The sequence below is a fragment of the Salmo salar genome, chromosome 11 (genome assembly GCF_965601325.2).
Source record: "Salmo salar chromosome 11, fSalSal1, whole genome shotgun sequence".
NCBI lineage: Eukaryota > Metazoa > Chordata > Actinopteri > Salmoniformes > Salmonidae > Salmo > Salmo salar.
This window is the reverse complement of record NC_138301.1, coordinates 107373000-107384931: the sequence shown is the minus strand read 5'-3', so window position 1 is coordinate 107384931 and position 11932 is coordinate 107373000. Positions and strand designations below refer to the sequence as shown.

The following is an 11932-nucleotide window of genomic DNA, read 5'->3' as shown; positions in this document are numbered from 1 at the left end:
CTAGAAGTCCTATAGGATTGTTGAACAGTATTACCAAATACACCGGTAAACATTTGATGTGTCTGAACCTGATTTAAACATAGCTACAATACGTGTAAATGACCAAGCTAGACCCAAAACACGGCATACTAAAGATGGCAGTGTTGTTGCATCAGTCCCAAAAGGATTCCCCTTAGTGTAGGTCTGCAAAAGAGGTTTGTGAATACAGACGCATTTTAAAACCTTTGTACTTACTAAGTCAGGAGAATGACGTCAACCTCTAAACAATCAGGAAAATGCCTGGTTTATTAAGAGGGATATACTAATCTGATATGAATGAATAAATCAAAAGGATTAAAAAATATATTTTTATTAAAACTGAATACATAAAGATTAAGCAAACTAAATAGTCTGAGATATGACAAAATAATAAAAAAAACATAAGAGACTAATAAAACAACCTCATGAAAACATAAAATAAAAATGTGAGGATATAACTTGGCACAATTAAATCAAGCAACAGATGCCATTCTTTGTGTGGTTTTATTTTCCCATTTTAAAACCCTAATACTCAAAACCAAAGCACTACAAACAGAGAACCACTTTGTATGTCCTGTACATGTCAGATCTGCAGAGGGTCCCCTGCACCAAGGTATATATGAACGGGGTCCCCTGTGGCAATGCTAATATCATGGATAGGCCAGCGAGGTGAATCTCTGTAGCCTCTCCTGGTGGCCAGGTGACTGAACTGCAAGACTGGGGGTGGAGATAATTCCACAGGAAGAGAACACCCATCCCTCTCACAGACCCCTCTGTCGACCTCTATAAAGTCAAAAGCTGTGACAGAGGTAGGAGAGCAGTTAGCTACCAACGGATCAGTGTAGAGTTCAGTTGATGATGTTCTGTCTATCGTTGTGGAAGAGGGTACACTGGGACTGGGAGAGCATGTTTCTGTTTGAGAGAGAGGAGGGGTTAGAGGAGAAGGGAGAGGAAGTTTGACTTCAGTAGTTTGGGGCTTCTGCTGTAGGGGGACCATGGTCTGAGGTAGAACACCTAAGATAGACTGTCTCAGACAGACACTATCAAACTGCATTGGAACTGTAAGGTATTGCCCTTGCTCCTCCTTTGGATCACATATATTCAAGTGCATCTCCAGCAGGTCATGCAGACCTGAATCTGTGTATTGTTCCTCCAACAGTTTCATTTGGCTTTCCCTGAGATGCAATTGTGATTTGTTAAATTGCCCTTGGTGAGATTCCTGGTTCTGCTTTGGATTTAGTGATGGAGGAGTACACAAATACTGGATGGTTTGCAAGGGGTTATCCTGTTGTAGTTGAGGATCTGGAGTATGTTGGATTTCATTCTGCCCCTCTTGGGCAAATTGATAAAGACTTAGAGTTGGCTTTGGTGGTAAACATAGAACTGTCTCACTGGGGCTTTGAAAAACCCCTGGCTCATCCTGCTGATTTTTAGGAGCTTGTCCTGGAAAAGATCCGGGAACACCATCGTGACTGATGGAGCGTCCAAACCCCCTTTCTCCCTGCCGACGCAGATGTACAAAGCTCCTCTGACCCCCTTCCCGCTGACTCTCATGCAGGACATCGTTGAGCCGGGGTTCAGGGGGCGGGGGAGGAACCCTGGGGCTACGGAGCAGTGTTGCCAGAGCGTTGAAATGCCTGAGCTGCTCTGCTAAAGACAGGCGCTGGTGTGTCCTCTTAAACCTGAGTCCTGACTCTGTCATCTTCTCTTTCTTCACCAATGGTTTTTCCTCCAACTCTTCTGCTTCATCCATTCCTTTACCCAGCCCTTCATCCACCACAGTTATGATTCTGGCTTGTTGGGGTTCCTCCACCATAACCCAGGTGTCCTCAAAGACTCCATCTTCTTTCTCTGTTTTCTCCTTCTTGTCTATTTCATCTTGAATCCTCAGTTGGTCCAATGTCACCTCTGGCATACTGATGGAGCGACGAGGGCGACGGGGCTTCTGACCAACCCTGTCAGACATATCCACTGTTGACAGCTTCTTACTTAGACCCATCTCTTCTTTTATCCCAACCTGCTCCGGACCCCTAAATACACTGTTAGTTAGACAGTATGAAGCTGTTTCCTCTATTGTCTCCTTTTCCAACTTGAGCCCAGAGAATTCACGTGAATCCCCATCTTCTGTCCCGGTAGGCGAGTCAAATGTCGCGAGATCCAGGAAGTCATCAAGATTTTCAGCAAAGCTGTAGTTCAGCAGATCAGGTTTAGCCTCCATCTCATTCCCCACTAGAACTGAATACAGATAAAATGTCACATTGAGTATTTAAGTGAGTAACGTACATGGTATTTTCCTACTAGCACTGATTTAGTTGATAACTTCTTTATTGAGGAAAAACGTACTTACTACGACTTTGAGTCACTCTTGATAAGAGCATCTGCTAAATGACTAAAATCTCGATGTAATGGACATTTAAAAAAAAACTATCCAAACCTCGTCCAGGGCCATCAATCCTTTTGACAGGAATCCTGTACAGTCCAGCCTCAGAGCTGGATGCTTCAGTCATACCATCAGATACCGTCCTACTGCCCATGATCCAATTCTCAGTGTCATTCCCAATTGGTGTGGGGGAAGGGTTCTGTGAATAAAGTCACAGGGAAGTCAAACAATAGAGTGGCGTGTCAGAAGACCCAGTGTGTTAGAACAGGAGAATGAAAAGCACCAGACTTACAGGGCTGCTCCAGCTTGGCATGTTGAAGAATCTGAGAGATCTCCTTCGATGAGCCTTGTCATCTTGCACCGGATGCCTTTAGGAAATATACACACAGTCACCTCATCAGCCACGAAAACAATGCAACAGACAAACAAGGGTTAAATGTAAGATGCTTAAGATTTACTTGTTTGATGTTTTATGTTTTTTGTGATTCCTCCTCTTCTCTGAGGCACTGCGAGTGACAGACAGCTCCTGCTCCCTACTGCCCTCCACTACACTCAGGACAGAGGTGTGAGTACTGGAAGGGCTTTGGCCGACTGCCGACTCGGAATCTGCTCGGACAGTCAAAACATAGAACTTATCATACCGTACCTTATTCGACTGACTAAAAGCTATATTGCAGTACAGGCTACAAATACATCACCATTTGAGTGTAGTTTGCTGATGGATTGGCTGTCTTCTCTTAGGTCATGGATAGAGCGTCTGTATACAGAGAAGGATGGTATTAGCTCCATGTAAAACATTTAAAACAGAATCTGAGGTGGTTCATATATATATATATATAAATAAATAAAAGTACCTTTTTTTAGCAGAGCCCTCTACATCAGGGACAGTATCTTCGCTCGATTTTCGTTTGGATGTGACTGGTGATTGAGGTGTGGTGTGGTGAGAGGTCTTTGTATTTTGCTGGCCTGTGGGGTCAAAGTTATAAAGTCAGGGGCAACACACCTATTGGCTATTACTAACAACGAGATCATTTCGACATAACTTTTTACTAAAAGCATCAGAACTAAGCAACCAGTTATTAAGCAGCAAAAAGCATATCTTTACCACAACATTATGCACGTACCGTCTGTGGGATGTGAAGGGCCAGTGTGTGTGCGGCCTGTCTTGAATTTACTGAGAGCATCCACAAATATCTCTGGAGAGATCAAGCAAAAAAGAAGAATAATAATAATTTTGAACTGAATTCATGAATTGACAGCAGCGTATTCTTAAATTACTCTCACAGTATGAACCTCAAGACCTCGTCATTGCAAAACTCTCACCTCCAACACTGCGCCTCCTTTGACGTCTTAAACTCCTATACACACCAAGTCCTTCCCTCTCCTGAAACCTCCCTCCATCAACTGGGGGTGTAGTGAATTCACCCGACTCTGCTACAGTTGCCATGTCCATAATAGAAGGGGGAACGACACCTTGTGGACGTATACAGGATTGAAATCGGTGTCAACATTAAATCAAACACCCGTCATCAGCTACTAAACAAATGAATAGTTATCAGAACATACCGATACGATCTGCATGTATTATGAGCGTCTTGATCACTGCTGCTTGTCTATCCAGTTGTCTCTCTGTGCCTGCGGTCAGTTTAGAGCCCCCAGCTGGACAATGTAGCAAATTAGGTGCAATCACAAGGGCCAGATTGCCCACTTCCATACGATTCTCTTCACATCTAGTGAAAACGAGGGATCGGAGATGGAGAAACTTGATGGTGAATGGAGGAACAACGCAGATGAAAGGAAAAGTAATCATGACTTTCTGGAGACAAACCTTTGAGCCGTCTGTCTAAGGAAAGTGCAGAAGTATCGGAGGGCCCGTGAATGAGAAAGAGGGAACAGGGCTGTAAGAAGAAGAGTGACTCCATCTTTACCCTGCTCCTGGCCCCCCTCCTCCTCTAAGCCCTGTGCACAGCACAGTGGCACCTGTAGATCCATAGGGATGAGGGGAGAGGGCAACTCCCGTAAGAACTGCTTCACAAGAGATGCCACATCACAGGACTGCAGAGTGGCTGAATGTGGCAGAGAAAAGACTGGCTCCCCCTGCTCCAGGCCAGCCTGTTATGAGGTGGTAGATGGTCAACATAGAAAAGATACTCATTGGGGTAAGAAAGTGGATTTTTCTGCACATCTCTCCTGTGCAATCTTACCTTCAAAGCACGGATCCGACTCAACGACCCCGTCTTTCGAAACAGCCCTTCAGTATGAAGATGCTGGGATAAAAATTCACAGGCATCCACCAAGAACCTAAATTGGAATAGTTAGATCACTCAATTGTAAGTTTGTCATGACCAGTTGTTCATTGTTTAAAATATATTCTGGTTACAATCACATCTCCCAGTTATGATTGTATTTAAAGCTAAAATACAACTCAAGTTTACCAATTTGTAAGTCGCTCTGGATAAGAGTCTGCTAAATGACGTAAATGTAAATGTACATACTTTGGCACTGTCCCACTCATATCAGTTAAATGGCACTGGGGCAGCAAGATCAGGTCCCGACCAAAGGCAAATTGAGATTGGCTCTCCTGAAAGACATCCATCTACAGATCATAGAGGTACTATAAATGCTTTCTACAACAATCACACAACATTGGTAGATTGCAACTTATGATTAATAGATTTGAATATTCAAGAAATGTGGCCTTGGGTGTAATCATCACTCAACAAGTAATCAAAATGTCTAACATGGCGCAGTATTGTCTGTGTGTGGACAACAAACTTTATTGAAGCATTGAGGTTAACCGTTCAGGGAACATTTTGTTCATGTTTGTTACCGTTCTGACAGGGCCACTCGTGTATTGCCCATTGAAGAAGTTCTTCCAATTTTTCACGCGAACTCCAGATGCTTTCAAAGCATGTATCACGGCCACCACGCGCAGACGGTCGTCCGTGGGGTTTGGCATTGGTAGATCCAATTCGGCTGTTTCAAAAAAAACAAAAAAACAGTTTAAAGTAGAGGCCTTTGAAAACGACATCACTATACAAAACCGAGGCTGGGACAAGCTATAGAAACAATTTGCACGAAACTACAATGGTCCTCAAATCCACTGACTTTGCTCAAATCACTTACAAAACGTAAATGTGGACAGCTACGTAGAAAAATTATGGAGACGATGTTGTTGCACTTCTTTGATCCTCTCATCCTACCGCCACTGAGGGAATTCGATTATCTGGCCCGGGTTACACCGGTGAGAGGAGTTTACACCGGGTTAAAAAAAAGTTTTGTTACGGGACTATCTACCGGGTGTGAGCCAAGTGCCGCGTTCAAAGCCCACGGCGAAATCGCCTCAAACTGAGAAGAGGCGAAGCAAGAGGGATAACTGTGCCCAAAATATGTCTTCAGCAGGTGGCGTGTTTTTGTATGGAGGTCAATGTGTCGAATTTGGTTAACAAAAAAAAAATGTCATGGTTTATTTGCTACGTGTGGTTTATTTTATCGATTAGAAGTTTCGAAATGCTCATGTTGCTATGAGTGTACTGATATACGTAGGACACGTGACATCCAAGCAATTTTGAGAAAAAACACTTTATATCGGAGTTGTTCCTGTTGTCAGGTTTATCTGCCTCTCATTGGCTAGATTAGAATGGTCCCACCTGGTCTTGCTCCTCCGACTGCCTAAAACATGTATTTTCATTGTTATTTACTGGTCAATATAATGGATCACCTGTGGCTCAACAGAAAAGTGATGTAGCCTAAGCTAGATTAAGCACCTTTATGGAAAATATATGTTTTATTATTCTGGACGGTGCATCATTGATGCCTTGTTGACAGCATGATAAAGCGGCACCGATTACTGTTCAATTTGAGGTCGCTCCTCCCTCACCGTTTTTGCCCGTTAAGGTCACGGGCCATAGACGGTGCACCGTGACTCAGGTTAATATAACTCCCTCAATGATGTATATAAACCCTGGATTGCTGATGATATGAATTGGCCTATGAGAAGCTTTAAAATTGGCTATGCTAGCATTTCTCAGAAGAAGCGTTCCTCACATGACTTGCTCAAATTACTTACAGATCCTAAATTTCGACAGGTAAATTGAAAAATAATGGAGCCGATCTTGTTGCACGTCTTTGGTCCTCTCATCCCGCCGCCATCAACATTTGATTATACTTCCGGTCACCTGTGCCTAAAAAAGGTGTGATGGGCACGGTTCAGATGCATGGCTGTACCACTGAGAGAGGGGGGGGGGGCTCAAGATGGCGACATGAGAGGGTGTAACATTTCTAGCTGAGGTACAATTTCAGGGTTTTCTCACAAAGTGTATAGTTTTAGACTGCAGTTGCAATTTGTTTGTTTTTTTCTCACAAAAAATGATATCTAACCATACAATTTAGCTATTTTGAATAATTTTGTAATTAATCAAACCATTGAAATATATGTTTGACGATTTCCAACGAACAAGCTAGCTAGGAAAGTTTCAGCGTGTTTTTTAAGTTAGTCTTCATAGCTAGTAGCATGGAATCAGGACATGACCCAACTGTTGCTGAGATAATGGATGTTGAAACTTCCTAGGAGAAAAGAGGCATTGTTGAAACTCACTCATATGCTTGCAGTGTAAAAAAGGGGGGTGAATGTGATTCATACCCGAAATTCCCAACCAAGGAGCAACTTCCAAAGAAGATGAGAAGTGAACCATCAATGAGCCAGCTACAGGACATCATCTTCCGCATCCTCACGGTTAAAATCAAAGAGAGCGCAGATGACATCATGAATTTGGTGAAAAAGAACGCTATCAGCATCGTTAACCTGAAGAAATCAATTGATTTCAATGCTGAGGAAGTAAAAACTCTGAAGCAGCAGAACGCAACATTGAAAATTCAGGTTGCAAAGCAGGAGAAGAAACTCACTGAAATGGAGTCAAAAGTAAACGAGAATGTCCGGTATAGTCTGAGATGGAATCTTCGAATTTATGGAAAAGCAGAAAAATCTGACGAGAACATCAAAGCAAGATTGAAGGACATTTGCAGGGCATTAGTCCCGGAGGAGGCGTGAAATGTTGTTGCAGGTTCTCTGGATGTAGTGCACCTCCTGGGTCTGCTGAGAGATGGTGGGAAAACACAGCCACCACGACCAGTGACCATGAGATTCATCTCGAGGACAACGAGGGATATGACATGGAAAAGTGCGAAGAAAAATGACTATTTAAAGAAGAAGAACCTGAGGTTCAAGGAGGATCTGACAGCATTTGACAAAGAAGCTCGGAATCGTCTGTGGCCGATGATTGAGAGAGCAAGGAAGGGAAAAGTGCATACTTTGCGGGAGCCAAGGCTTTTGTTAATGGAAGGGAAATTCACGCTGACTTCTAGCTTGTTGACTGCTGGACTTATCAAGTGAGTTGTGCAGGACTGAGTTTTATTTGCATCTGATAAAACGTTTTATTTATTGAGGAAAGAGCATTGTTTGTGTGAGCCAAACTTTTTTTATATATATTTTTTATGGCAGGGAAATTCGCACTGACACTTAATGTTAGCTTGATGGCTATTCGTTTTTACCAATCTATGGTACAATGTTATTTGCAATTGTATAAAAAATATAATTTAGGTCAACCACTTGCGTGGCGCAAAGGACTGTTTTTATTTGCAACTAGTAAGAAATTTTCTTTTTGTGAGAACCCGATTCATGTGAACGTGTACACGTTTAATATTCGTCATATAGTCACTGTGATAGTAAATGTCCATTTCTGTTTTTTCTATTAATGCCAGGGGAATCCGTAATATTTTGAAAAGGAAATCTTTATTTTTGTATTGTAAGGGTAAGAGTGCCGACTTTTATTTAATTCAAGAAACTCATGCCTGTTCCACAGATGCTGCGTTTTGGAAGTGTCAATGGGGGAATGATATTTGGTTTTCATTTGGTACTAATCGGTCAGCAGGTGTCGCTATTTTAAAAGGCAACTTTAAGGGTCATGTATTGAGTCATGAAGCAGATAATACAGGGAGATGGATTATACTATTGGTAGATGTCAACCACGTTCAATTCATTGTTGTAAATACTTATGCTTCCAATAACAAGTCAAGTAACTATTTTATTTAGATACATTGAGAGGAAAATAAGTAAAATGTCTAAATTTCCATTGGCCAAAGTAATATGGGGTGGAGATTTTAATACAGTATTACATGATGATCTAGATAGATGGCCTCCTAAGGATAGCAATTATGTTTGTGAGATAAGGAATATATGTCTAAGGTTAGGTGTTCTAGATATTTGGAGACATAAGAACCCAGATAAGATTATGTTTTTGGAGTACCAAAGATTTATCTATACAATCCCGTATTGATTTCTGGCTGATATCTGAAGATATGGCTGACAAGGTTGATACAGTCTCGATTGAACCATTGATTTTAACAGACCACAAAGGGTCTCAATAAAGATAAATATGCATGGTTTGTCAACAAAAAAAATTAGTAAAGGTTACTGGAAAATGAACAAGACTTTATGTGAGAATTAAGTATTTAAGAAGGAAGTAGCTGGAATTATTGATAAATACTGGAATTGTGCCTGTGTTATGAATACGTTTGGAAGTTACTGGGAGCGAATTAAATTTGACATGGCTTTTAGCTGTTTCAATGGGGAAAGAAATTGCTTGTGCCAAGAGAGAGAAAGAATATGACATCATAAAGGGAATAATGGATTATACTAAAAAACTGAACTAACTAATAAGGAATTACTGGAGATATCATCGTTGCAAATGCAGTTAGACTGTATCTATGAGGAAAAGGCCCGGGGAGCGTTTGTAAGATCAAGACGAAAATGGATGGAAGAGGAAGAGAGAAATACAAAATATGTTTTTAATTTAGAAAAAAGGGCAGGTGAAAAGACTTCCATATATATATTAATACTCCCAATGAAAATCCAAAATAAATCTCTCAGCATGTTGCCCAGTTTTATCAGAATCTGTATACATCAGCCCAGCCAACTTCCAATATGGATCTTTTCTTAGACAATGTAGCAAACATTGCTAAGAAGATAGATAATGATTTTAGGGATTTTTGTGATGAGTTATCTGAAACTGAGATAAGACTGTATTAAAAGCCTTAAGGACAATAGGTCCCCTGGAAATGATGGTTTAATAAGCGAGTTTAATAAAGCATTCAACGATAAATTGATTCCTTTCATTCTTGCTATGTTTCAAGAATCAATAGAAAAAGGGTAGTTACCGGCTTCCTTAAAGCAAGGTGTAATTACTTTGATTCCCAAACCTAATAAGGATACTCTTTATATAGACCACTGGAGACCGATTAGCCTGTTGAATAATGATGTGAAATTATTTGCCGTTGAGTTTGCTAAGAGGTTGAAACAAGGCTTGCATCATATAATTGATGAAGAACAATCTGGTTTTATGCATGGTCGACACATTAGTAATAACATCAGGTTGACCTTAGATATGCTTGACTATAATGACCTCATCCTTGATGATAGTTTTCTTATGTTTGTTGATTTTATAAAGCTTTTGACACTGTAGAACATGAGTTTATGTTCAAAGCAATATGTTTTTTGGGGTTTGGTGACTTTTTTTTTAAAGCAGTCCAAACTTTATATAGTGGTTGTACTAGCTCTGTAAAATTAGCTCACGGGACATCCCAAAGATTTGATATTGGCCGTGGCATTAGGCAAGGCTGCCCAATTAGTCAATTTTTATTTTTATTGGTTACTCAAATTATGGCTCTTCATATCAAGAAAGGGAATTTTCAGCACTTGGCAATGAATTTAAACTATGTCAACTGGCTGATACCACTATATTTTTTAAGAGACAGGAATGAGGTTTCTAAAGCAGTTTCCTGTATTGACGACTTTTCCTTAGTTTCGGGTTTGAAAATTAATATCAATAAGTCAGCCTTATTTCCACTCAAGGATTGTATTTTACAGGAAGTATATGGTATCCCAATTAAAGATAAGGTTACTTATCTTGGAATTGTTTTATGCAAGGATTAAAAACAAAGGAGTGAATTGAACTAGTCCCGTGTGGCTCAGTTGGTAGAGCATGGTGTTTGCAACGCCAGGGTTGTGGGTTCGATTCCCACGGGGGACCAGCACGGGGGGAAAAAAAGAAAATGTATGAAATGTATGCATTCACTACTGTAAGTCGCTCTGGATAAGAGTGTCTGCTAAATGAAAAAAAATAAAAAATAATAATGTAAATGTAACTTTAACCCCATTATTGAGAAAACTAAGAAGAAACTGAACCTCTGGTTGATGAGAGATATTTCGTTATACGGTCGGGTTTTATTATCCAAAGCTGAAGGGTTATCCAGATCGGTTTATGTCTCGTTATCACTTGACTTACCCCCTAAAATTGTGAAGGACTTAGATAAGATCCTTTATAATTGTATTTGGAGGAACAAGCCTCACTATCTACAAAAAGATATTCTCACTAATACCCAAGAACAAGGAGGTCTTGAGGTTTTAGATTTCAATACTCTAAATAATACTTGTAAAATAAATTGGATTCTGAAGTATGTTAAGAACCAGAACAGTATTTGGAATGTCTTCGCTAAGTATTTATTTGACTGTTGGTGGTTTAGAATTTTTGCTTTGTTGTAATTTTGATGTTGATAAAATCCCAGTAAAGTTGGCCAAATTCCATAAGCAGGCAATTTTAGCTTGGATGTTAGCGTATAAACACAATTTTTCCCCTCACAGATACTTTTTATGGAACAACAAAGATATACGATTTAAAAATAAGTCTCTTTTTTTTCATAACTGGTTTGAGAATAACATTTTTGGTTGGTCAGTTACTGAATGAGGATGGATATCTACTCTCATATGGGGAATTTCTTGATAAGTTTAAAATTCCAATAACCCCGAAAGAATATGCAATTGTTTTTGATGCGATTCCAAGGGGGGGTTGTATCTCTTTTAAATTCCTCTGTGGTTGATTTAAGTAACATTAGATTTACATAAAAATATATTCATTGGCAATATTAACATCAAAGATAAATGTAGTAATAAACAGATTAGGAATATTGTTTGTGATACTACAATTCCCTCAGCAATATTATTTTGGTCAAATAGCAATGGTGATATACAATGGGGGAAAGCATGGAAAATTGCTAACAAATATTGTATCAGTAACAAAGTAAAGGAAGTTTCACTTAAAATGTTACATAGAATTTATCCTGTGAAACGTGTTTTGGAAAGATTCAAGCTAAATATAACTGTGATTTCTGTGGAATGGAGGAGACTATTTTGCATGTGTTTTTTGCCTGTATTTATAGTAGATTTTTGGGGGATTGACATACAGAATTTTGTTTAAAAAAAAAATAGGACCGGTTGTACTATTTAATGGTTTTGATATGATTTATTTCAGAAATTCTGATAAAGATGTAGTATATTTAATTCAACTGCTAATAATACTAGGTAAATTTCATATTCACAAATGCAAACGGGCTAATGCAAATGGGATAAGTCAAAACCTAACTTTTTTCACTTTATAAATGAGTTAAAACAATATGGCACTACTTTAACTAAAATGAAAA

The 11932-nt window shown here is 39.7% G+C and overlaps 1 protein-coding gene across 1 annotated transcript; it reads right to left on the bottom strand.

Annotated features, from left to right (window-relative positions):
• Positions 1 to 451: 451 nt before the first annotated feature.
• On the bottom strand, positions 452 to 5948 carry LOC106563405 (uncharacterized). Its single transcript, XM_045690074.2, has 14 exons — positions 5525 to 5948; positions 5229 to 5374; positions 4894 to 4979; positions 4603 to 4699; positions 4227 to 4510; positions 3965 to 4128; positions 3722 to 3871; positions 3523 to 3594; positions 3253 to 3364; positions 3097 to 3155; positions 2857 to 3004; positions 2691 to 2766; positions 2453 to 2597; positions 452 to 2253 (listed from the first exon to the last, which is right to left on the bottom strand). Exons 2-14 carry the CDS (start codon positions 5355 to 5357, stop codon positions 602 to 604), a joined length of 3174 nt encoding a protein of 1057 aa, XP_045546030.1. The 5' UTR covers positions 5358 to 5374; positions 5525 to 5948; the 3' UTR covers positions 452 to 601.
• Positions 5949 to 11932: the final 5984 nt, after the last annotated feature.